Source organism: Chelonoidis abingdonii, chromosome 23 (genome assembly GCF_003597395.2).
Source record: "Chelonoidis abingdonii isolate Lonesome George chromosome 23, CheloAbing_2.0, whole genome shotgun sequence".
Classification (NCBI taxonomy): Eukaryota; Metazoa; Chordata; order Testudines; family Testudinidae; genus Chelonoidis; species Chelonoidis abingdonii.
In genome coordinates, this window is record NC_133791.1 from 1,664,348 (window position 1) to 1,691,076 (window position 26,729).

Here is a 26,729-nt window from a genome sequence, read left to right on the forward strand (position 1 = left end):
CTGCTGGTGTCTCTTTTCTCTGGGCTGGGCGTTCAATAGTTAATGAGCCTCCAGCTGCAGGGGTCATTATCTGGGTTAAGTCAGACATTGGATGGGGAGGGAGCATGCAGGGGAGGCATCATTAAAGCTTCCTTGGAGGGGGATCCATTTCCAACCAACTGATACTCCACGCAGGAGGGCAATTTCCCTGGTTGGATGTTCCCCCCTGGAAGCGAGGGGTGGACTCTCCTCAGGTGGCACAGTTCCATGGGAGAGCTGGGTAAAGGGCTAGAGACTCAAGTGGTTCGGGTGGGGCACTCCAGCTCAGCTATTACAGGAGCCCTCTGGCTCTGGGGAGATTTGTGTGTGTGAAAGGGACAGTGTGGTGCAGGGGGCCACTTCTCCTGGCCGTTTGCTCCTCTCCTTGCACCAGATGCCCATCTAGGGCCAGGTGTCCAAATTCTGCCCCACACTGACTCAGTCTGCAAGACTGGGACTAGCGCCAGCGACTCCTTGGGCCCAGTGCCTGCAATCAGGGTAAGACCCACTGATAGCAGCTGGTGCTCGTCTGGGATTCGTTTCGGGGAAAGCAGGGTCCTGGGCTCGCCCATGGCCATTGGGCTCATTTCTGAACACAATGGCATTTCAGCTCTGCTCTGCCGGCTGGAACATCCGCTGCCCTGGGTAGCCTCCAAACAGCTACGTCCCCCAGGAGCAGCGGCCTGAGGATAGAGGCACGTCCAGGAGACGGTGTGGCTAGGAACTGTCGCAGCACCTGCTGCTCAGTGCTAGGGCACTGGAAAACTGGAGCACTGAGTCTGGCATCCCCTGTGCAGGGAGAGTGAGTGGGGTAGAGGGTACCTCAGTCACATGGGAGGTAGGGAATCACAGCTTTCCCGACTGTTTGGCCCAGCTTCGCCTTGTGCCTCCTGGGATGTCTCCCACCCGCCCAGGCTGCCCATCCACCCCACAAGGCCCAGACAACAGAAACAGGCACCAGAAGTCCCCTGCAAACACATTGCCACTCCAACGTGTGCCTATCACCGCCAGCCCCGCAGTTCCCACACCTGGGAGGAGCCCGGGAGGCTGCCCGTGACATTACACCTGCCATTCCTGGTGCTGGTAGGTGACGGCTTTGAGTCTAATGTCTCCAGCAACCCAGCTCCTGCTCCTGAGGAAACGCTCCCCGCCCTGTCCTGGGGCCAGAACTACAGCTAAGTGGAACAGGAAGCTGCTGCTGGCTCTCAGGAGCCTGCTCAGTGCTGACCTGTAGCTTCTGCACTAAGCTGCCAGGGGGTCACATTGCAGAGAAACTGGACACTTGTATATTTATTTTCTACGCCATTGCAGCCAGCGAGGCCCTGAGCATTGGTTGCAGCATCTCAGTTCTGCAGCTGGATTATTTCCTTAGTTAGGATTTGCTTCTTCCATGAACACTCACTCATGTCAGAGACCAGACAGCACTGCCAGCTGCTCCCTCATGCCCAGAGCACCGCCAGACAGGCCCCTGCCCAGCACCCCAGTGCCCTTGGCCCTCAGAACTAGAGCCTTCCCCACCTGGCCCGAGAGACAGCTTCATTCCAGTCAGTCCCACGTGGGTCCCAGAGCCCGGGCGTGTCCGTCTGTGCTGAGGCCCTGAGGCCCCTGGAGCAGGCCTGACCAGGAGGCCCTGCAGTCTGAGTTCTGTGCTGGCAGACAGCACCAGACATGACTGTGGCGTCACGTTCACACCCTTTGTGTTCATACCTGTGCAGTGCATGAAGACACTGGGGGGGGGGGGGTGATGGGTGCACGGCCCCTCTCCTCCGAGCCATGAGTGTCAGTGCAGCCTGGTGAGCCATGGTCCCTGCCCAGCTCCAACGCCCCCTCATCCCAGCAGAGAGCACGGCGGCAGGGAGACGGCACTTGCTGCACCCTTGCACTGGTCCTTGGGGCTGAGGCTCAGGGGCACAGAGCAGGATCCGCTGCTGCCAGAGCCACTCGATGGCTGTGCAGAGGATGTTAGCCTCCAGGGCTGGCGGTGCAGCGCTCAACTCATGCACAATGGAAAGGACTCTTCAGAGGCGGGTGCTGCCCCGAGGGTCAGGCGCAGCCAGGGCCTGGCTCCGGACTAAGGGCAAGGTTAAGCTTTTTGCTGCCTTCTGAGCTGTAATTGCCTCCTTCCAGCCCTGGCTGAGCCCTTGTGCAATTAAGCAAATTAGAAACTCGGCCATCACGTTTCCAAGCACAGCCTGTGGGAGAGGCGTGGGTGCCAGGGAACTGCACAAAGAGCTACTGTTCCCGTCAGACAGGCACTTCTCCTGCTCACCCCTGCAATCCCCACAGCCGGGATCCCCGGCAATACCCACCCCTGAGGGCAGGCTGGGAAAGCGCGAGCCATGTCCCGGGGAGTGAGGGGCTCATCCTGCTCCCTGGAATACCGGGGCAAGACTTAGGGGCCACTTTTATCCCTGGCTCATAAACATTCTTCTGAGGAGCAGCGCCTCCCCAGACCACAGGACAGGTCTGGGACGCCCCCACCAGGGCCCAGACCCGACAGCAGCAAGGCCTGGGAGCACCTGCAGCAGGGGACAGAGGCTCGTCCCTTTATCCAGCGTGGAGAGGTGACTCTGGTAGAACAACGTCGCTGCGCGTGGACACGGGAAGGGGACAACTAGTGACTGTGGGCGAAGGCTGTTTCCAAGGGGCTTTGATGGAGGTGGATCAGATCCCAGGAGGCCGATGCCAGCTGTGCACTGCAGAGGGCAGATGACATACAAATGCCCAGGGCCAGGCTGCAGCATCAGAGGCAGAATTTTACCAGCTGTAAGTTGCCCCGCAGAGCAGACAGGCCACGTTGCAGTCAGGACTGAGCCACAGGGCAGATGCTGGCCTCTCCCTCTGCTGCGGTGTGGAGCTCTGCACCCAGCGTCCTGCTGCTCTGTCCTGTGCAGCCCCCAGCCTAGAGAAAAGGCTCTGGTGGGGACAGCGGCTCTGCGGGAAGTCTCCCGGGGCTCAGCTCAGGAGGGAGCCCAGGCTCCAGAAGATCCGGTGTCTCCAGGCTTCCCACTGTGCCCCCAGCCACCCACAGACCCAAGGGCAGCTGAAGTGCCTCACAAGGTGTCACGGCCTGTCCAGGCCTGTGGCCGGTGGCCATTACTGAGAGCCGCAAAATGCTGTTTTGTTTTGATTTAAAATGAGTCACCCCCGCCCGCCCTGCACACATTATGAGAGCTTCTAGCAGAGCGAGCCGCCAGCTCCAGCCCCTCGTCCTGCCGGGCCCTTGCCCACTCCCTGCGTCATGCTCCAGGGAGACTGTCTCTTGCTCCGAATATACCAGGGGCCCCGCTCCTGACTGGGGCCTCTGGGTGCCACCCATTAACAGCGACAGCTGCTCGTGCCCTGAGTGGGCATTTCCCACATGGGGACATCAGCGCTGAGACTCTAGCCACGAGAGCCCGTGATGGACTGATCCATCGATGGATGGATCGCGGCTCCAGGGCCGCCCCGGCAGGGGGAGCTGTCTGTCACCACCAGCAGCCCTGCTCAGCCCTGTCAACCCCTCCCCTCCTTGGGGCTATTGGCTGGTGCCGCCTGGACTTTACTAGCCACTGTGTGGGAGGGTGGCTAGCATTCGGACTGCCCAGGAGCCTCCCACCAGGAGTCCGAGCCTCAGGCTGGTGCTCTGGGCCGGACTGAGCAGCCAGGGCTGGGGAGGGCAGATGGACACTTGACTCTGGGGGGTGTGGACAGGGGAATCTTCTCCACATGTCCTAGGACCTGAATCAACCACCCCCTTCTCCCGCTGCACCACGGGACACGTCCTGGGCCTGCATACTGACCTGTGGCAGTGCAGCGGCCTCGCTTGCCCACAGAGCATTGGAGCTCACACAGACGAGCCCCGCCGCCCTCCCAGCACACCCAGTGCTGCTGTACGCCAACCCCAGGGAGACCTTGACCCCCTGGGGGAAAGGTGCCTTTGAAGTGCGTCCTGCTCCCAGTGGCTCCTCAGGACCCCCCCAACATGGGAATTACCTCTTTTTTCAGCACCTCGCTCTCCACGTGGCGCAGGTTGTTTTTCGCTTGCACATACATCTCCGCCGTGTGCTGGGCCTCAGGGGGCTCTGGTGCTGGGTAGCCGGGAGGAGGAGGAGGAAGCTTGGAGTTGGGGGGTGGAGGAGGAGGGGGGAAGCTGGGGGGAGGAGGCGGGGGTGCCTCGCCCTCCCTTTTGCCATCGCTTGGCCGGATCTCAGGGTTGAGCATGTCCATGTACGTCTGCATGTCCGTGATTGTCATGTCGGGTCCCCCTGTAGGAGAGACGAACCGCATCAGCGTTGGCAGCCATCCCCCATGCAGACAGCCCCAGTAAAACTAAACGACATTCCCAGGTCAATCTATCCCGCTCCCTGCTGCACCACTCCAGGCCCATGCTCCCTGCAGGGTGTCTCAATAATCCGACAGGGGAACAAGCTCTACTCAAGCCAAGATGGGGAGTGTCCGTGCTGCAGAGAACCTCTGGGCTCAGAACCCAGTGGGCAGACAGGAGACAGACGCTCTGGGAAGGTTTGAAAGGAGAAACGGCCGGTGGCTCCCCCCCAGAGGCATTTCCTAAGTCAGTCCAGGTCAGAGGGCAGATGTGCCTGCACATTGCAAAGGGAGAAGCGCGAGGCCATCACTGTAGCTGTTAGACATGCAGGGGCTACAGTTCATCTGTTCAGAGCCCTTGGCACCCTCTGTTCATCACACAAACTATGTGGTTTAAACCCGGGTTTGACAAGCAACAGGAACTGGGGGTGCTTTTTATAAAGGCCCTGAAAACAGGTTTTTAATGCAACAAATGTTCCCTTCCAGTGCCACGGGCCCTCAGAGGGGGCTACTGGGCTAGCACCGGAGACCCACGACTGGTTGGACTGCGACTGTTGGAGAGTGACTGGGGGGGCGGGGGCGGTAGCTGTGGGAGTGACAGGTCTGTTTGCGCTGGCCAAGCTGAGTGAAGTGCAACACGTCTTTCAACAGCATCAGTGGGGCAAGCCACTGAGAGAGCTAATACCGTCCAGTGCCATGTCTATGTACTTGACTGAATCCAGCGGCACCTGCCTGGTCCTGTGAAGGGCTCCCTCATTAATGGGGTCCCTTTGGGGGTCCTTTGCAGAAGCAAGGCCTAAGTCTCCTCGCTGATCCCACCTCTGCCCTGCCTGTTGTCATGTCATGTCTCAGCTGATCCTGCCTGTACTGTTTGGTGTTGTGCTTCTCTGGGGCCCCTCTCCCTAGTCAGCATTGTAGCGGGGAGTGCGCGTGTGGGATCTGGCCCACACACTGTGCGCACCTCAGGGCAGGGACCACATCTGCAAAGTGCTAATCACCCTGGGGCACTGAAGCTTTAATCAATAACAGCAGCAGAAATACCACTTGGAAACTCCATGCGTGCCAAGCGCTGGCCACAAATGACTTTTGACCCCAGAACTTCAGCCCAAGAGCAGCTTCATTTATGGAGCCCAAGATTCTGTGACTGGTTCCAGTCAGGTGGTTTAAGATTCATGCCCCTGAGCTGACAGGCCTGGAATGAGGCAGGAGTGGTGTTTCCACCAGATGGCAGTGGAGCAGTCAGTCCCAGCCTGAGTATTTCAGCAGCAGCAAAGCACTGAACACTCCTGCACAGCAGAACTGGATGGAGCGCTGGCAATGGCACCAAGAATCCTCTCATCCCTGACACCTTGTCTCTCCCTCTGGCAAATGTCTCCAGCTGCTCAGAAGAGCAGGATAGTTGCCTGTCTCTCCATACAACAGATACATAAGTGGAGATGTACCTATTTCCTAGAACTGGAAGGGACTTTGAAAGGTCATTGAGTCCAGTCTTCACTAGCAGGGCCAAGTACTGATCTTTGTTCTAGATCCCTAAGTGGCCCCCTCAAGGATTGAACTCACAACCCTGGGTTTAGCAGGCTAATGCTCAAACCACTGAGCTATCCCTCCCCCCTGAACAGGATCAGGAGCAGCTCTCGTTGCCATTTGAGTTACAGTGACTGAGATTTAGCACCACATTTCTAGGCAAAAATGAGTGGGTGGTTAGGCTGTCAGGAGGCAGCATCAGAGTCCTAACGCCTGGGCACTGCAACGTCCAGCCAGCCCCAGCTCTCACCCGCGCTGCACATCTGCGCGGACAGGCTCCTGCCTCAATCTCCCAGAGAGGTTGGCCCGTTCACACCATGTGTGTCAGCTGGAGCACTCCCACACCAGCTCTGGTTGTTGTGATGCATTTGACGAGCTCGGGGCTGCCCTGTGGTGCTCCTTATTGAGAGACTGACATGAACGAGGGGCCAGCGCCTTCGCACTTCTTGGGGCATTGCAGGTCACGAGGAAGCACTACAGCTACTGGAAACTTTGTGCAAATCCCTGTCTCCTGATCAGCTACAGCCTAGAACCACCAGCCACGTGGCCAGCCAAATCTCATGTAGCATTGGACATTTCTCTAGAACAGCGACTCCCTGTGTCCCTTATTCACCATTGCTGGCCCTATAAGCAGCTCAGCCTCTGGGCCTATCGACCGAGGAGGCAGGCTCCAGAGGGAAGAGCCTGCACCAGTACTCACATTACCCCACCCCTGGGGAATGTTTGCACTGCAGCTGACCCAGCCCAGCTGACTTGGGCTAAGGGGCTGTTTAATTCTAGTAGATGTCCAGACTTGGGCTGGACCCTGGGCTCTAGGACCCCGTGAGGTGGGCGGGTCCCAGAGCTTGGGCTGCAGCCTGAGCCCAAACGTCCACACTGCAATTAAACAGCCCCTTAGCCTGAGCTCCTTAGCTTGAGCCCCTTAGCCTGTCCACTGGCCTGGGCCAGATGCAGTGTAGATAGTAGAGACACTCTGAGACATCCAGCCTCACTCCTTCTGACCCACGCCCAGAGGGCTGTGCCATTGTTGGTAGAGAGGCGGGGGGGGGGTGGTTTAAATGGTGCTTTTCTCCCTTCTCGTGCTCTGTACACAAACCTGGATGTGAGCAGTGCCCAGTTGTTGCCCCCAGCCTTGCCCACTGCTTTCTCTTTGCAGTCAGACTCTGTGCTCCAGGCACTTCTGAGCAGTGGTTTTGTGAGAGCAAAAGGAGCCCTTTGCAGAGCTGGACTTACCTGAGCCTTCGACCCCAGGCTGGCTGTTTCTCTTCTCCCCAGTGCTTGACTGGCTGGAGTTACAGGAATCGTAGTTGGAGAGGGTGCTGGTTGGCGACCCGAGGTCAAACTGCGCCTGCTGCAGAGACATGGTTGTGTTGGGGGAAGACATGCCGGAATCGGGGTGTTTGAACTCCAGGTCGGCCGAAGGGTCTCGGGACAGGACTCTGTGCTCCATACTCTGCAGGCCAAGCACGCACAGGCCAGGTTAGCCACAGGGAAACATTGAGGCCAGGAATGCACTAGCATCGCTTTGTGCCAATGGTGGGATCTCAGCAACCAGCTCCAGAGAGAACCAGCAACGAGCAGCACCGGGTTGGAATCAGCAGAATCCTGCCTGTTGCCACCCAGAGAGACACGCCCGAAAAGGCCCTTGCATTTGTAATGCCCAGAAGTTTTATTAGCTGACAGTAAATCTGCTGCCTGCTGGCCCCAAGTCACACTTCATAACTAGAGATGGGCCAAACGCCAGAGCCACCAACCCGAGCAGCTGAACTTTGCAGGATCTGCCTAAATGGGACTTGCCTGGAGTCATCAGGGCAAGCCCCAAGAGCCCGTGATGTGCCACTGGTGCCATCCTGGAGGAGATCCAATGAACTGCCTGTCCCAGGCCCCTGGTGCTGCTCACACCTGCTCTCTGGGGGAGGCGCATGAGCATCCACAGGGCCAGGGCCTCTGCTCTCCAGAACAAGGGAAAATTTCCTCCAGTGAGCAGCCTGGCAACCTGCACACTGTGCCCAGCTCCCCCCCTCTGTGGGGCCTGCACCCCAGTGACTGACTAGCCCCCAAAGCGTGAACTTCCTGGCCCTTCACTGGCCAGAACTGGACCGATCTCTCTTTGCTAACAGGGAAGGGGCACACAAAGCGTTCGCAGGGATGGAGGCTCCTCCTTGGCTTCCCTGCAGCGAGCGGGTCAGATACAGAGCGTGAGAGCTGTGGAGAGAAACACCCAGGGAGTGCTTTCCTCCCCACGTTTTATACCAACTGCCTTTCAATGGGCTGACACGGTGCCCAGCGTGTGGTGCAGCAAGGAGTATCCGTGTTGCCGTGGGATAACGATTAGAGACCAGAACTGCTGCCCCGGTGCGTGAGTGACACAGCAGAAGCGGAGCAAGAGTCTCAGGGCTTGTCTACACTTGAAAGGCTACAACAGCAGAGCTGTGCCACTACAGGGATCCAGCCCATCAGCGTAGCTAATCCACCTCCACGAGACAGGGAGCTCGGCTGACAGAAGAATTCTTGTCGCCCTAACGCTGTCTGCATGGGGACCCAGGATGGTTTAACTCTGTTGCTCCAGGGTGTGGATTTTTCATGGATGCAGTTTGCAGATCAGCCAGACGCTACCCCCAAAGACTCCAGCCCCCTCTGAGAGCCAGCACATGTGCCCCACACAGCCCCAGCCTCTTTGCCTCAGGCCATGTGGTGATGTGGGAGGACACTACGCTCGCTGGGGAATCTCCTGCTCTCTGAATCCCGCACCAACAGGGCCCATCAGCTGCATGCAATGTGGCCAGCTGCCCCTGCCCCTGCCAGCAAGGGCCCCGCACCCACAGACCCTTCCTGCCCTGGGAAGCTGGAGACACTGAGCACGGTCCTGGCCTTATGAACAACCAGCACCTGTGGGTCTGAAGAGCTCCCCTTTGTCAGACAGGATGTGCCAAAGGACAGGACTTTGGTGAGCAAAGGGTTAAAGTGCTGGGGAGGTGGGAGACACCCAGCTGCTCCTCAGCCTCTCTGCAAATGCCCTGACAGAATGTTCATCCCCTCAGAGGGCACAAGAGCTCTGCACCCTGAGGACCAGCCTGGCACAGCTGTAAAAACACTGGCACCAACTGGGCAGAGCTAGCAAGGAGCCCCTCCAGCACCACAGAGACCCAGCTTACGTTGCCCAGGCTAATGGTTGCCTGGTGGCTTGGGGACACTCACCCACTGTGGCACGTGCTCACGGAGCAGCTGGGCACCTTCTCCTGCAGGAGGCAAGCTCATAACAAGCTGCAGCCTGGCTCCTGCCACGGGCCCGTGCATGTGCCACAGCTCCTCAGGGAGCCCCTGGGCAGTCCTTCTGCCCGCTGCTCAGGGTAACCTCCAGCTGCCATGCACTCATTGGCCCTCGCAATAGCAAGCCAAGGTGATACTGGTTTCCAGGCATGGTGTCCTTGGAGTCTGTCAGAGCTGAGTCGGGGCAGGGAAACACACCAAGATTGCTCAGCTTCCGCAGCGTGGCAGCGCACAGGCGTCCCTCGGGAGCTGGGCGTGGTGCTACCCCCCTCCAGCAACAACCTGCAGCAAAGGGGCCCAGCTGCAGCCAGCCAGTCACCAGCAGATCAGCTGCTGTTGAGCACAATGGGCTTGTAGAAAACCCAGCAATGAACAATGCTGCAGCAGGCTCTGCAAGGAGGGAGGCCAGGGCCCCTGGTTCCGCTGGGCTGGGTGCCCCGTACCTGGGAGTGGGCGTGTCTGGAAGGGCCCTGCCTCTGGAGGGAGAGGCAGTGCCTGCGGGCTCCACAGGTATCTGGCTGGCACTGGCTGGGGGCTCTGGAGATCCCCCACTCTCAGCGGCCCCCTGCACTCTGGCTCTGGCCTGTACGGATGAGTTAGGGACACTGACTGAGGCCTGGCAGGAAGGGCAGAGCTGCTGAGCCCATTGATGCTAGGAGAAGGCATGTGGCCCAGCAGCTACTGACTGTCCAGCCCTAACGGTTTCTGAAGTCTGAACTTAGCAAATGTGAGATAAAAATGCAGTCCGAGCTGTGCCCACCCTGGTACTCGCGTGCCCGAGCCCCTACTCCTTCCTCTGCCTGCCTCTCTGCTCCACACCCTGCCTCATGCCCACCCAGCGCCTTGGGCCTCTGGGGGAGCCGTAGCCAAGGGGCTGTGTGGGGGGAGCTGGCAGTCCGGGGGCCGCACCATGTTCTCGACGGAGCGGAGGTACTTGGCGCAGTGGCTATGCCCGTTGTAATCAGCGAGGTCAGCGGCTGTGTAGCCGTCCTGGTCACGGAGCCCCAGGTTGACACCATTCACCACGAGGATCTGACAGCACTGGAAGGAGATACAAGGAGGGCATGATGGAGGGTTTGGCAGGGGCAGATCCCACTCAGGCATAATCCAGCTGGGGGGAGAGTCTGGGGAAGGGGAGGGGCTGCTACACACCTGACCCCAGATGAATCTGAGCCGCACTTGGACTGGGGTGGCAGGGAAGGGGTGAGGCCAGACCCCACTCAGTATGGTACTTCAGGACAGGGCCATGCCAGGGTCTTACACATGCTGGTATTGTGCTGGCGTGCCATGGCATGCTGGTACTGTGTTGGGATGCTATAGCTGGGTGGTACCATGGCAGGGCAGTATTGTGGCAGGGTGATACCTTGACAGATTGATGCCATGGCAGGGTGGTGGTGTGCCAGTGTGCACTGGTGCTGTGGCAGGGCGGTGCAGTGGCGGGGCAGTGTTGTGCCAGTGTGCACTGGTGCCGTGGCAGGGTGCCTTCACTGCCCTCACCCTCTGATAAGTTTTCACTGACTGGAGCTTTCCCAGTGCAGAACAACTCTGTTCACAATCAGATCCGCCCCTGAGGCAGCTCCATTTCCTCCCACTGCTCAGCCCTCCCCAGGGCAAAGCCTGCAGCAAGTGCGCTCTGTGACCACCCGCACCACACTGACCTCCAGCTCTCCGTTCTCAGCGGCGTCGTGCAGCGGCGTCCCCCCCCACTGATCGGTGGTGATCTCTCCCCCGTGCAGAAGCAGCCAGCTCAGCACTTTGGCGTGGCCGCGGCTGGCAGCAAAATGCATGGCTGTCGCGCCGTCGTCATCCTGCTCCGACAGGCTGATGCTGGTGAAGCTCATCTGTAAATTCAAGAGAGAGGTTGCATGGTCCAAGCCCTGTCCATTGTGTGACACCACAGCAGCCAGCTGCCTCCAGCGGGCCCTGGGCCCCCAGCATGAGCTTTGCAGGATACCAGGAGCATGGCCCTCTGACGGACAGCAGTGCCTGGTACTTCTGGGCCAACGGAGCAGGAGCCTGGAGTCTCCAGCAGCTCAGGCCGGAGCGCTGGCAGGGCAACCAGGGCCCGTCTAGGTCTGACTTAACCAGCGAGAGAGGCTGCGTGGCAAGTATCCTGATGCAGGAGCAGCAGCCTGGGCTCAGCTCGAGTTGATTCGGAGCAGGGGTAACTAATCCCCCATCAGCTGTTGTGCTGAGCCTGGGCGCTCACACGGCTCCTCCCGGCAGGACTCTAGCAGAGTCACGGCCAGTTTGAGTGACCTGCCAGTCAGCCAAGCCCCTCGACAGTGTCTGGGCAGTGCCAGGCTCCTCATGGGAGCCGATGTCAGAGGGTGCAGAGCTCCCCTTCGGCTCCCTGCATGCTCTGTGAACCTGGGTGCGAATTCCACGGGCCTGGAAATGGGGACGTGACCCAGCACGGGGCTAAGCACCCCCAGCAATTACAGCAGCATCGCCATGGCAAAGCGCCTGCTCTAAAGCCCACCCCTAAAGCCCCTCTCGCCCTGTGCTCAGACTGCCCTCCAGCGCGATCACCTGCCAAAAGGCTGTGAAGAGGGCAGTGCCCCGTGCCGCAGGCTGCACAGGTTCTGGCACAGGCAGCACTCACCAGCCAGACGATGACGGTGTTGTGACCCATCTGAGCAGCTGCGTGGAGTGGGGTCATCCCGTCGTTGGCGCGCACGTGAGGATCTGCTCCGCAGTCCTTCACCAGGTACTGTATGATTTCCAGGTGGCCTTCCTGGCAGGCTAGGTAGAGGGGAGTGGCACCATTCTTGGTCTGGGCACTAACACTGCTGTAAATAAGAACAAGACAGGCTGGGGAGCAGGTTGCTTTAAATCTCCTTCACCCTGCCCCCAAATGAAGTCACACTGCTCTGGGTTTGAGTTTCATGCAGCTCTCAGCAGTGATGTGCAGAAGCCCCCTGCCCTGTTATGGCATGACACCCTCCCCCCACCCCGCATGGGCAGGGCTGGCTCCAGGCACCAGCAAAGGAAGCTGGTGCTTGGGTGGCCAATGGAAAGGGGAGGCACATTGGGGTATTCAGCAGCAATTTGGCGGCGGGTCCCTCAGTCCCTCTCAGAGCGAAGGACCCGCCACTGAAGAATGAAGAGGCACAGTAGAGCAGCCGCCGAAGTACCGTCAATCGCGGCTTTATCTTTTTCTTTTTCCTCTTCACCACTTGGGGCAGCAAAAAAGCTGGAGCCGGCCCTGCCCGTGGGTACAACACATGGGCTCAGCTGCCCCCGCGCCCTGCTGTCATGTGACTGCCCCGTGGGGCAGACACACTGTGATGGGTTTGGGGTGCAATCCAGACCAGCAAGGGGCTGTCACCACCTGCCCTACAACACCGGGTGCCTCGCAGTGCTTTGCTGTTCTAGCTCCCAGCCAGCTACCAGCGTGCAGGTCACACCCTGAGTTAGAGCCATCCCTTGGGTAGGAGGAGTCGGGGCGACTGCTCCGGGCCCAGTGCTTTGGGGGCCCCCGTGGGCTGCTGCGATTGGCCAGTGCAGTCGGTCCCAGAAACGTGGGTGAGGGGATGCTGATTCACCCCCGGGCTCCCGCATCAGCCCCGGGCTCCCGGCTGCCGGCCCCATGAGCCCGGGGCTCTGCCACTGCCCCACGCCTGGGGCTCAGCTACTGATGCAGAGCGGGACCCCCAAGCCAGTGGGGGGCTGATTTGTCCTGGGTCCTGCATCCCCCTAGGGACGGCCCTGCCCTGCCCTGCTCTGCCCTGCATGTCTGTGTACCAGACACCCCAGGGCCAGCAGCTCTGACGCCAGCAGCCTAGCTACAGTCCCACCATCCCATTCTTGCTCCCACCAGCCTTGGTTGGAACCAGCAAGGTGACTCCAGCACACTCCCCATCCCAAATGTTCCCCAACCCATGTGCTTTGCAATGGCCAGCTCCCTCCTGAACAGCTCAGAGAAATTAAGAGGCCCTTCATTCCTTTAAAGATGCAAAAGCACATCTAGCAAGATTCAATCTTTGCCTAAGCAGGTTTCTCATTCACTTCTCAGAGACCTTAAGCCCCCTTGGTCGAAGGACCTGTTAAAATGGGTTCCTGTCTGCATCCTGTATCACTTGCCATACCGGTATTGCCCTGGCCTCTTCCTTTGTCATTCAGTGTTGAACGCATTCTACAACAGTATGCATTACCTCACCTTTTGGGGGCAAAGCCAGACCTTTTGGCACCTGCTCCCCTATTTGGTGTAAACATTGCTTGTGCCAATCAGAGGCGAACACACACAGGTTTTGGGCCCCGTCCCCTATGACACTTCTGTGATGTCATAGTGAGTACTTTAGGGGTTGCCCTGCCATGTGCAGGCAGAGAGAGGAGAAAACGTGTCCCGTGTATCCCGTGTATGCCGTGTATGCCGTAACCGAGCCTGATCACCTCGAAGCCTCTCTCTCAGCTCACGTGTTTCAAATAGAGCTTCTACGTTTGCCGGTCGTGATGTGTTGGTTTGTATTTGTAAGTATCAGTTATTACTAAATGCTGCATTTTGTTTGTAAATATTGTTAGTAGATATTTTAGGCATTGTGTGTTTTAGGTTTTGTTAACTCTATTAGCTAATCATAAGCTGCTCCCTTACCCCTTGTAACCATCTCCAATAAAATTTAAAATTGATTAATTTTAGTTGTGTGTGTGTCTGCAGTTTGCCTCGTGACCCATACTCCCCTTGCATCTCTTACCTATATAGTCTGTTGCCACGTGCAGCCTGGTAAATAACAGGCCTGCATTTTCTTTTGCCCCTGCAAATACGTGGCAATCTACAGGACCCATCCTTCTCAGTTTGCAAGTGTGTCTGTCTGGTGATGGATGCCAGGGGTGGCTTCTCTCTTGGCTTACATCTTCCAAAGTTCAGTTAACTTGTTTGAAGAGGCAGGATGACTTCACGCTGGTCTTGCCTTTCAGTGGGCTTCCCGTCCCCCTGTATGACTTCTGTGTAAATGGAGCTTCCATTGTTTTCATTCCACAGGAGACAGGGAGAGAGCTGTGACTTTTCCTCCCGTCTGGGGTGGGGGGGGGCTCTTTCTCCCTGTTTGACCACAGACTTTAAAGCATAATATCATTCAGTAACCCTCTTTCCTCACCTAGCGATACGACAGGCAAGCCCCAAAGACCTCAGTCACCAGTGTGCCACAACTGTTCAGGACAGACCTCTCTCTGTCCACTGTTGTACTACAGTAATATGGGACACAATGATTGATTCAATAGCTTATCACTAGAGTTCCAGCCCCCCACCCCACCCCCCTCTTTATAGTCCAGTACATCTTTGAAATAGATCCTTCTGAGAAGTAAAACCGAGATTAAACTTTCCTCTCCTGCTGGGTACAGACCCATGCTGTCTTCTCCCGCATGTATTAGTGTGAGGTTCGCCTCCACCCCTTGATGGGTCTGGTTACAGAATATGTGACTAGGTTCTCATTGTCTTTCAAAGTGCTTGGGAAGTAAACAAATTCCTATGGGCACGTCTACACTACAAAAGTGGGTCGACCTAATGTAAATCTGCATGGAGCCGCGGCAGTACTGAAATCATTTTTGAGTGTCCACATGACACTCCTTGTGTCGGCAGTGCGCGTCCTCACCAGGAGCACTTGGACCAACTGTACGGTCAGCAGGGGCATTGTGGGATGGCTTCTGAAAGCAGTAACAGTTGACATAAGCGACTCAGTGTTTGTATTGACACTGCATTCCCCTAACTACATTGACATTGATGCTACGTTGCTCGTGGAGGTGGCATTATTACATCAGCGTAAAGGGGTGGTGACATCAGCAGGAGCGAAATCTTAGTCTAGACACTAACAGAGTTAGGTCAACATAAGCTGGCTTGCGTCACCCTAGCTCTGTAGTGTAGGTCAGGCCATTGGCTAGTGCAGCCTTGTTTACACCGCCTCCTGACGTGCCTGATTTAAACACAGTGTTGATAATTCCAGCAGACAGCCACAACCCTTACACCCACTGCGTACATCAAATACTAATGATCAGAGCTGCTCCCAAACCATGTCCCGTACAAAGATTATTACAACAGTGTGTAGGGTGCTCTGTGCCACACACATCATCACTTAATTACCCTCTTTAGGGGCTGGTCTGCATGGAAGATAAAGCTACAGCAGCTAAGACACACTCCTGTGGCTCTGGTGGAAGAGAGCTGAGACTTCTGGCAGTGCAGGCCCTAGGCTCAGTCCCAGCTGCCCCATGGAAGGGCTGTTACAGATTTGTTAGGATGCTCTCTGCTCAGCTGGGGAAGCCACTGAAGAGTTTGGTGCAGGGCTTCCACACAGGCTAAATAATAATGCCACATTCTCCCAGCTGCTTTGGGATTGCCAAACACCTCCTAGACATATGCCCCATGCTGCCCAGGCATGCGTGCGCCCCACACCACTTGGACGTGCTGGCAGAGATGGCACATGGGCTGCAGATGCCTACAGAGACACAGGCACCACGGCAGGAAAAGTGACCAGGATAAGGCTCAGTGCCCAGGAAACATGAGTTGGGGAGAGGAAAGGATCAATCTCCAGTGAAGGGCTGAGTGCGCTCAACTCCTTCTGGAGTCATGAGCACTTGGATCCTGTGGGGATTGGCATGACGTGCTGCCCAGACAGGCCGGGCACAGGGAAGGATGCAGCAGCTCACTGGAGATGCTCAGGGGGCAGGGCAGCCAGGAGGACCGAGAGGCTGAGCAGCCCTGTGGCAGACAGCAATGCACCGAACAGCAGAGCACATGCCACAGCCTCCCCTGCAGTGACCCCACCCAGCCGTGCTCCAGAAGGGAGCGCCATGTGTGACCGTGTGGGGATGCATTACCCCTCTGCTCTGCTCTTGCTCAACGCTCCCCTTGCAAATGCAGCTGCCGCCACGGGAGGTCATTCCGGTAATGAGTGTGCTTAGACTAATCTCGTTCCTTCGGCTGTTTTTGGACACTGCAACTTAGCAGTATTTTCAAATAAGCAGATTAGGCATCCAATAAACACAGACGCTCTGGCTGGTCCTGCCCATCACAGCAGAGGAAGAAGCTGTAATGAAATAATTGGGATGATAGAGAAGAACTCACCCAGTAACTGAATTACTTGGGCTAGTGTCACGGAGTCCCCGGGCGATGCTCTGGAACTGCTCCCCACAAAGCCAGGCAGGACTCTGGGGAGCCTCCTCTCCCTCGGAGCAGACTTGTTTAGGGCAAGAAGCTTACACGGCTTCACCTCCTGGGTCTCTCCTTGGAGCATTCAGCATCCTCTGCCCCTCCGTGTGCTTCCCACAGCGAGCCCACCCAGGCGGGGTCCTGGGGAAGCCACAGGGTTCTGCACCCCCACTTTGCAGTCAGACTGACTCCTTAGCCACAAAAACAGAGGTTTATTCGATGAACAAGGACAGGGTCTAAAACAGAGCTGTAGGTAAAGCGAACCAGACCTCGAGCTGGTCCATTCTGGGGGGACAGTGAGCCAGACCCTAGTCTGCACTCACATTCCACAGGTAGCTCTGTGCTCAGCCCTCTCTGCTGCTCATTTCCCGGCCGGGCGTCACTGATATCACTGTCTCATCTGGCACTTGCAGAGGAGGGCCAGGCATCAAGTTGCTAGGCGATCGATTAGGTGCACTGGCCCTTTGCTCTGCCAGATACTTAGAACTGCCTAGGGGACACTGAGGCACCAACAGTATTCAGAAGCAACATTAGGAACAGTCCCAGTTGTCACATTCTCCCCCTTCGAGACCGAACTGAATCCAGGTACATGCTTGGGGAAGTTCGAACCCACCAATGTTCCCATGGATGCCCCAGCATCTCTCCCATTCCTTGGTGTGAGTTCCACCAGGCCCTCCACAGTTTGGGCCCTCTCTTTGCTTGAGTGTGCTTGATGGCACTTGGGGGATCAGTAGTGGCCTTGCCATTTTGCCACCCATACTCGGGTTTAAACTGGGGGTCTCTCCAGCTACAGGGCTGCAATTTGGCTGTCTGGTTAAGAGCCCATCTTGGCTTGGCCCAGCTTGGCTGGGCCCTTCGTGGCCCACACACATCTGCATCCCATATCTTATCCTTTCCAGCTTTACAGTCAGTCCCACCCCTTGAGGCAGCCCACCATCTTCCCCTGGACACCTGTCTCCTCCGTCTGGCTAGATGCACCTGTAATCAGTGTCTGCCAGGGCCAAGTTCCCATCCCCCTCTGCTTGTCTAAAATCTCCCCACGGCACTAGCATGGGCGAGCACGGACACGGTCGATGCTTTACTCTTAGCCCATATAGAGACACCTTCTCCTCTGGGGATCCAAGCCCATGGATGGAGGCTCATGGCTGTAAACGTCTGGACCATCTAAAAGACCAGCATGATCCTTACCTCTCTCTCCGGATCTGGGTGCCTTCCAGTGACTCTATGGGGAAACTGATGGGGAGATTGGCCCCACCTCAGGGAAGAGATCCCCCAGGGGGTCTTTCCCCTTCTCCTCCCAATCCCTTCCCTTTCTGGTCCAGGCGTCCCCTCATACTCTCCTTCCCATCCAGCAGCTTGAGAGGGAAGAACCCTGGTGGATCCTGGGCACACCAGCTGCCTCTGATTCCCTCAGTCTACTTCCTCTTGGGGAGCCATTTCCCGGACAGGAATCCCTTCTCTGCAGGAACTCTGTCCCTAGCAGCCTTCCCAAGGGGTGCGTCGCTGTGGACCAGCAAAGTTCCTCAGGCTTTCTCCAAGGAGGGTTCTCTCATGCAGCTCGTGTCTGGATTCAGCTGCTGGGAGCAGGGAGATGGGACCTGCTCCCTCTCACTGGCGGGCCTGGGTCTCAAAGCTCCTGAGCCTTGTCCCCTGGTAGCTCCGTCCCTGCTGATAATCATTTCCCAGCAGCACGTCTGCACCAGCGCAGAACCTAGTTTGGCAGCTGACTCTGCCTTGCTGGGTGATCCCCACTCAGCTGGGTCCTCAGCCCCCCCGTGCTCAGCGCTGCCCTGGCTGTCGCCAGTGGGGGCAGGCAGCGAGCTCTTGCTCTGGTCTCAGCATCAACCAGCGTCGAGCCCCCTCTCTGGTGTGCAAGGGGGCGGGGAGCATTATCTCCCCCTCAGCCCCCGGGGGACTGGTTACAGGGTAGGCAGGTATTCCTGAGTCAGCAGCCCCTCCCCCTGTCAGCCAGGTCATTTGCATTTTCACTGACCATTCCATCCCAGCCAATTGGTTCCCTGGATTTAAATTCAAACCCTCGGCAGTTTCACAGGAGCAGGGCCGGGATCCTGTCCCAGGGGAGACAGTCACCCCCAAACAGGCCTCCAGCCGATATCCTGAGAAACCCCAATGACCAGCCAGTCCGACCCCTCCTGCGTCTGCACAGGGATTCCTGGCCATAGGCAGGTGTGAGGGGCTTCACCCCAGGGACTTCACCCAGGTCCCACAGCCCCTCAGCATCTGCGGCTGCACCACCACAGTTCCCCTCTGTCCCAGGGCCTCGCCCCTGCAGGCGTTTCCCCACTGACCCCTGGGCAGCCCCCTATGTCTCTCCACTCCACCATCACCAGTCGTGCTGCTGCTGCTTCTCCTGCAGCTTTTCCACAGCCTCTTGCTCTCTCTCATGTCCTCTCGCTCTCTCGGGCTCTGCTCCAATCCCATCCGTCTCCGATCCCTGATGGGGAACCCAATCGTGAAAGATCCTTGTCGGCTGGGGACCAGACTCTCAGGAGGCCTGGCTGCTGCTCCAGCTGCTCCCAGATCCTTGTAGCCCCATCTGGGTCAGGAATCTGCTCCTCAGAGCGGTCCTCCTCCTCCAACTGCACGATTAACTGTGCCTTGGTGAACTTCCCCATGCGTAACTCTCTCTTTGTGCACAGGATCACAATGTCCTTTCTAAGGACTGGATAGGCCATCATCTTCACCGTTCCCAGTGGCTCTGGACTCACAGGCCTGTGTGCTCTTGGCTCCCCCATGGTTTCCAGGAAGAACCCCTGGTGTGCCAGCCCTTCTCGTGATCACACCTCTTTGCCAGGTCGAGCTGCAGACTCCTCTGCCCCTGGACTGCTCCTGCAATCCCCAGGGGAACCCTGCTACTGCAAAATCCTTCTTCTCCCAGGGTCGAGCAGCAAGCTCCTCCGCCCCTGAGACTGCTCACTGCAGTCCTCAGGGGGACCCTGTTACTCCAACAGTCCTTCTCGCTGGCACACACTTCCAGAGGTTAACTGCCCCTGAACCTTCCTCTCTCAGCCTTCAGCATGCCTGGTTCCTCTTATCCTCCTTTGTTTTACTGCTCCCCAGTCACTTATGCAGGAAGCGCCATCCACGGGGTGCAGTATCTCCCTCCGCTGCACCAGTTGTCACGGAATCCCCGGCGATGCTCTGGAACTGCTCCACAAAGCCAGGCAGGACTCTGGGGAGCCTCCTCTCCTCGGAGCAGACTTGTTTAGGGAAGAAGCTTACACGGCTTCACTCCTGGGTCTCCTTGGATGCATTCAGCATCCTCTGCCCCTCCGTGTGCTTCCCACAGCGAGCCCACCCAGGCGGGGTCCTGGGAAGCCACAAGGTTCTGCCCCCCACTTGCAGTGCAGACGTGACTCTTAGCCAGCAAAACAGAGGTTTATTCGATGACAGGAACAGGGTCTAAAACAGAGCTTGTAGGTACAGCGAACCAGACCCCTGGCCGGGTCCATTCTGGGGGCAGTGAGCCAGACCCCTAGGTCTGCACTTCACTCCTTATCCCCAGGTAGCTCCGTGCCTCCAGCCCTCCTTCTCTGCTCAGCTCCTTTCCCGGGGGCCAGGAGGTCACCTGATCCCTTTGTCTCCAACACTTTCAGCTGGCACCTTTGCAGAGGAGGGGCCCAGGCCATCAGTTGCTAGGAGACAGAGTGCCAGGCATTAGGTGCACTGGCCCTTTGCTCTGCCAGATACTTAAGAACTGCCTAGGGGACACTGAGGCACCAACACAGTATTCAGAGCAAACATTAGGAACAGTCCCAAGCTGTAATGAAATAATTGGGATGATAGAGAAGAACTCACCCAGTAACTGAATTACTTGGGCTAGTGGCTTAAACTTTATGCCCAGACCAAGTGTTAGCAACCAGAGGAGCCAGCAGCTCTGGGATTCCTCTGGCTGGGTGCAAGATGAGGCCCCCACGGCAGTGCGGGCTCCCCCTCGGCTCACAGCTCGGTTTCCTTTCAGCTGGGACCCGGGAGTGCAGCAGAGAGTGAGCTGAGGGGGCAAAGTTAGCCAGCCAGCCCTGAGCATCCAGGCCATTATCCCTGGCTGATGTGCTCAGAGCAGGGCTCCGCACGGTCTGGCACAGACGCACTCCCCGTGGATGTGCTAATATTGCTACGTGCTTTTTGTTTTAGGTTTCTGGCACCTCCGCACGCAATCTCATTGGTGCCCTGACCCTGACACTGTTCAGAGCCCACAGATCCCCCCAGCCCCATCCTGTCACAGCCAAGCCCCGCAGTGCATGGGGCAAAGCGGCAGCACAGTGGTGCCCATGGACATGAGAGCCAGATCCCACACTCCTTCCTCCAGCACCGCTCCCGCTGCCTGCAGTTACGGACTGCAGGGGGAGGGGCTGAGAGGATGGCGGGTTTCCATTCTCCCTTCCCAGGGGAAGCAATTAGCTGCATGCAGCACAACTCCACTTTGGGACGCGATGCTTTTGCCTGGCACTGCACTGCGCACTATCACACAGACCGCGGGACGGTCGGGCGGCCCCCTGCATGACAGGCCCTGATGGCTGGCCTAGGACTGTGAGATTCACCCTGCGAAAGGGGAGGCAAGGAGATGCCAGCGTGGGGCACAAGCACTACGCTGTGGAGAGCAACACCCCTTTGACTGGGAAGCTCCTACGCCAGCTGGCACAGCGAGGGGAGCTGCATCGCCTGAGCCCCCTACAGCAAGGGCTCTTGAGACGTGAGCTCAGCTGGGATCCCGGAGCAGGCTGCAGCACACAGCGGCTGGCAGCCCTTGGGCTTACCGGCCGGGAATGCAGGGCCCCATCTGCAGCTCAGGGGACTCATCCGAACGGGTCCATATTCAGGCCTGGCCCATCCCCCAGCACAAGCCATGGGTTCAGCCTGGCACTGAGATGACCAATCCCACAATGTGTTATTGCTGCCCATAGGGGCACGCAGCAATGCCAGGGTGTGGGAAGGGGCAGCCAAGCTGCTGGGTGCTACCCAGTCAGGCCCCCGCCTGCAGCCCAGTGCCCCTGACTCCATCAGCAGACACAGGGACTGGCCAGAAAAGCTGGGTGGGGGTGAATTCTGGCATTCCAGCCCCCTCCCCAGGCCGTGCCCTAAGCACCCCTGGCCCTCAGGCCCAGCGCAGGGCTGTACCACACTTGACGCTTTCCCCTGCTGGCGCTAGGACAGTAACAGAGCAGTGCGAATCCATCGCCAGCTGCAGCCATGAGCCAGGGCTGCGAGGCAAGTGGCCTTTGCAAATAGCACATTTATCTGCACCATCATTAGAAGCAAAGAGCTTTGGGCCAAATCCATCGCCAGTGTAAATCCCTGGGACTCAGTGGAGTTGCACCGAGCATGAATCAGCCAGTGGTGCTGAATTCATTGCACACACGCACACGCAGTGACAGTCGCTTCCCTGCCCAGGCCTTGTCTCAAGTCCAGGAACTCAGAGCTAGTCGTAGGACAGAGAACTCCAGCCTGCTTCCCGGGCTAACCGGGGGTAAGCAAATGGGCTGTGGCTGCATCCCCTGCCCTGGGCCTGCCAGGATTGTAAAAGCTCCTCACGACGATTAGGTGAAGCCCTTCCTGCCAGGGAGGGGGCCTGGCACTGCTACTGAGCAGGCTATCAAGCCATGGTGCAGCTCGTAGAGACACAGCCCAAAGCGCAGAAAAACTGACCCATGTCGGGGGGGAAGGAAGGGCAGGAGGCAACTGCCTGGGGGAGCCAGGAACAGGAGTTTGGTGATTTCCGCTTCAGCTCTAATTCTGACCACAGAGCCACTGCTTGTTGGTAGGGGTCTATTTTAGGGCCTTTGGTGTTACATCAGGGACCAGTCTGGTCCAGGGTTCCCAGGAGCGAGATAGCGAGAATGTGATGTCGGTGCAGGAGTGGCAGGTGGGAAGGGAACTGGGACCTGGAGGTGGCACTGAAGGTGCTGGGGGATGACGAGAGAGAAACAGCCAGTCACTGGGTCACTGCCATGCACTCTGCAGGCCAGGATGGATGCCAGGCTGAGAACAGCTCCGGAGGGGACCGTGGCCTGCTCAGGATAAACCCACGGCAGGCAGTGGGTGCCAGCACAGGCTGGGTGGGCAGCAGCATCACAAGCTTCACCCATAACCGCCCTCCTCATCAGTCAGGGCCTCTGCACAGGGGGTGCCTCCGGCATGTCCATGTATACAGGGCACTCTGCCAGCTGTAGCCCCACGGCCCCACAGGGATGGTGTTTTTGCGAATGCAGAGGCCTGCCCAATGGGATCTGCACCCAGAGCCCAGACTTATTTCCTAGCTGGACGGTGCTGGATTTCAGACAGTGACTGGTGCTAGCTCCGACAAGCCCAAGTGCCACGCATGCTGCACGTGACGGCCAGCTAGGAACACACCTGGGAGGCTGCTAACTAGAAACCAGCACTAGCAGCCAACGTCTCTGCAGAGCCCCCAGCTCATCCAGCACCAGAATACGCTGGCTCTGGGGCTTGCCACGGGGAGCTGGTTATTAAGCCCTCAGTAAAAACCTGTTGAATATTTTAAGAAGGAAGAGCAATAAATACTCTGCTCTGTTATCCAAAAGATCCCAGGCAGCTTAATAATTGATCCCTGTAATGGTGAGAAGGGCTGAGGCTGGGTGTGCTCTCCACACAGCCTGGCCAGATCCCCTGGCCACACACCGGCTTTGCTCAAACGCCCGCGGCACGCGCTCGCTCGCTCTCTCTCTCGGTTGGTCGCAAGGCTTCTGCCCCCCGTTATTCAGCTGCAGGAAGCTACCCAGCCAGCCCAGGGCACTGGATAGCCAGTATCGGGTACGGGCTCTGAGGCAGGAGCTGACCCCTGCTGTCTATGGCAGCACAACCCCCAGTGCAATGGGCCCCCGCCCCCTGGTGCAGGCCTCCAGGCTGGAGCCAAAGCTGCCTCGGGCTGGAGCTGCCCCAAGTCGGAGCCTGGCCAGTCCCTGGGCACAAAACACACCAGCTCCCTAGGCCTGTGGCTCTCACATCCTGAGTGCAAGCAACTCGGGGTCCCCCACAGCCTGGTGTGCTCAGGCATGGAGTGCCCATGGCCCCCTTGAGAGCCCGGCCCACAGCCACGTCCCCTCTCCCCTGTCCCCGGTGTCCATGGCAGCTTTGCCTGGGGGTTGGGGTGAGATTAGCTCAGTGCCCAGCCAGCCTGCCTCGTCCTGTTCCAGTGTCACCCCATTGCTCTGGCTGTACCTGGCTCCCCGTCCCCAGCAGCACTTGAATGGTGACAGCACCATTCCCTTCTCTCCAGCACACGTAAAGCACAACAGCAGGAGGGGAGGCTCAGAGGAACTCGATGCTTCCCTGGGCCCTTTCCCCCGCCCAGGGGTGCGGGCACTAGGGGTGGCTGGCGGTGGGTCCATCACGCCAAAGTTTGCAGTTCGGTTCCAGGGCTTTCAGCACCCTCCCCATTGTTCCAGCACCCCTGGGGCTCACGTGCTGCAGGGAGCTGCAGTTGGCTCTCAGCGGGGCTCCCCACCCTCTGGGCTTATCTGCACAGCACAGTTAACCTGGGTCACAAGGTGAGCGTCACCCTTGCCTGGTGTCCCATCCACACCCAACCCCCTTCTCCTGAGTGCCATGGGGCTGGTCAGGGTACAGGCACAGCTTGTCCGTAGAACCCAGAATTGACTCGCTGAGCAGTGAGGGTATCAGGGCTTGGGTCATTCCTTAGGAGGGCAAACAAAGGTGCTCTGGCAAACTGGGTCAGAGCCAAGGAGCTGGGGACTCTGAGGTGCAGCGGTGGCACTGGACCCAGGGCCCGGGGGACCAGCGGGGAGCACAGTCACTGCCTCCATGTGTGGGGAGCTAGCGGGAGGTGCGGGGTCTTGTATCCTCTCTGCCTGGGCAGGTGGTTACATGTCCAGGGAGGCTGGAACCAGCCCTTTGCAATCAAGCAATATTGGATATTCTGCTCCACACCCCTCCCCCGCTCCCCAGCCCAGCCCCCCAGGGCTGCTTGCTCTGAGACAAGGCACCAGCTGATGGCACCCAGGGCCAGCCTGAGGTTCTGGGGGGTCCTTCCAGTGCAACAGCTGGAAGCGGTGGACGCAGAGAGCAGCAAGGCATCATGGGCCAGAATCCACTGTACAGCGAGGCAATGGATGCCGAGATGATGGCCCATGTAATTCAGCTCTTTTCAGGCCAACCTTGTCACAGCCCCAGTGGGATGTCTCTCCCTTCAAAACGCAGCACACACACACCACTGCCCCGTGCCCAGCGCCGCCCTGCATGGCACCACAGCTCCTACCATGCTATGCCCACTGCCCCATGCCCACCGCCGCCCTGCATGGCACCACAGCTCCTGCCATGCCATGCCCCGTGCCCAGCGCCACCCTGCATGGAACCACACAGCTCCTGCCATGCCATGCCCACTGCCCCGTGCCCAGCGCCGCCCTGCATGGCACTACAGCTCCTGCCATGCCATGCCCACTGCCCCGTGCCCAGCGCTGCCCTGCATGGTTCCACAGCTCCTGCCACCCTGTGCCCTCTGCCTTGCCATGCCCACTGCCACCCCTGCATGGTACCACAGCTCCTGCCACCCCCACGCATTGCCACCACTCCTGCCATAGGCTTCCTGGCCAGTCCTGCCAGAACAGCAAGCATATGGACGTGCACACAAAGGACCCAGATGTTGGTAGCACTTAAGTGCTCTTCTGTTTTTTAACATTTTAAATCTGTTAATTAACTCACTACTAATGGCACTTGACCAGATTAGCTGCTAATCGTGTGAACGGGTACATTTTAAATCCATAATTGCCAATTCCCAAGTAATCAAGAATGGGTTAATCTGTGCAGGTTCTGTTTTGCTTAATGCAACCTGTGACTGGGGACTATCAGCATACTGAATGTGTGAGTAAACTGCTTTGCCATATGCCAGCGACCTCCAGATTGTCTCTGCACCAGCTGCTGGCTTTTTGTTGCTTTCTCCTACATTTGTTTGGTCTGCCCATGGGACACCCAGTCCATTTAATACCCAGGCAGCGCTGAAAGTCTGTGCTAAACCCACCATTCTTCAGACCTGCACCCAGTGTGGCCACCTCTCGGGGGAGATGGGTGGGTCACGTTCACTGCGTTAAGTGAACCTGCATAGTGCCTGACTCTGACCTCCTGCTGGTTTTCCTCTGGTGCAAATCCTTTGACTTCAGGTGTCAGTGACAGCAGAATCTGGCCCAGGAGCGCTAATTGTGGCTAACTGGGAATGTTCTTAATGTGTTCTCTGAATACTGTGTTGGTGCCTCAGTGTCCCCTATGCAGCTCTTAAGTATCTAGGTGGTGGAATAAGGGTGTGTGATTGCTACAGAGCAAAGGGCCAGTGCACCTAAATGCCTGGCACTCTGTCTCCTAGCAACTGATGGCCTGGGGCCCTCCTCTGCAAAGGTGCCAACTGAAGGTGTTGGAGACAAAGGATAGTGATCCTCCTGGCCCGGAAAGGCACTGAGCGAGAGGAGGGGCTAAAGCGCGAGTTTTGAGTCTGGGGCTGGCTGGGGATGAGGAGTGAAGTCGCAGACATGAGGCTCTGGCTCACTGCCCCCCAGAATGCTCAGCCGAGGGTCCGTTTGTTTACAAAGCTTGTTTTAGACATACGATGATAATCCCTGTCATCGAATAAACCTCTGTCTTACTGGCTGGCTGAGAGTCACGTCTGACTGCAAAGTAGGGGTGCAGGACCCTCTGGCTTCCCCAGGACCCCGCTGGGGTGGGCTCGCTGTGGGAAGCGCACGGTGGGGCAGAGGATGCTGAATGCTCCAAGGAGAGACCCAGGAGGTGCAGCCGTGTGAGCTTCTTGCCCTGAAGACAGTCTGCTCCGAGGGAGAGGAGGGTCGCCAAAGTCCTGACTGGCTTTGTGGGGAGCTGTTCCAGAGCATCACCCGGGGACTCCGTGACACTAATATCCCATGTTGTGGTCTCCTAATAAAGTGCCAGGCATTTGCTGGGGCTGATTGTGAGCATGCTCAGGTTTGCCATGTCCCCATGGGTAGAATGGGAGCAGTCCAGGTGCAAGAGCCAGAAGGGCTTGAGGACTGTCCAGTTGAGATGCTGGGAAGAGCTCGGGTGCAAAGGGCACATGCAGGGGTGGCTCTAGGTATTTTGCCGCCCCAAGCACGGCAGGTAGGCTGCCTTCAGTGGCTTGCTTGCAGGAGGTCCCCGGTCCCGTAGATTCGGTGGCAGTCTGCAGGAGGTCTGCCGAAGCCTCGGGACCAGCAGACCCTCCGCAGGCAAGCTGCCGAAGGAAGCCTGCCTCCGACCTCGTGGCAACCGGCAGAGAGCCCCCCCATGGCTTTCCGCCCCAGGCACACACTTGGCGTGCTGGGGCCTGGAGCTGCCCTTGGGCACACAGCGCACACTGCTTGGTTCCCACTGGTGGCGGGAAGCGGAAGGGGCCAAGCTGTTATCTGAAGTACAAATCCTGCGCTCCACTGCACAACTCCAGGCTAGAAAACAACTCCAGCAAAACTGTGGGGGA

General features: G+C 58.1%; 1 protein-coding gene across 1 annotated transcript in view; it reads right to left on the reverse strand.

The window, feature by feature from the left end:
• LOC116815428 (espin) overlaps positions 1 to 26,729 on the reverse strand; it is an 86,737-nt gene that overhangs the window by 40,491 nt on the left and 19,517 nt on the right. The window contains exons 3-7 of the mRNA XM_032763838.2: positions 11,723 to 11,909; positions 10,776 to 10,958; positions 10,027 to 10,158; positions 7,081 to 7,300; positions 3,994 to 4,265 (exon numbers count right to left, since the gene is read on the reverse strand). Of these exons, the coding sequence (XP_032619729.1) occupies positions 3,994 to 4,265; positions 7,081 to 7,300; positions 10,027 to 10,158; positions 10,776 to 10,958; positions 11,723 to 11,909 (994 nt within the window). The remainder of the gene's footprint in view (positions 1 to 3,993; positions 4,266 to 7,080; positions 7,301 to 10,026; positions 10,159 to 10,775; positions 10,959 to 11,722; positions 11,910 to 26,729) is intronic.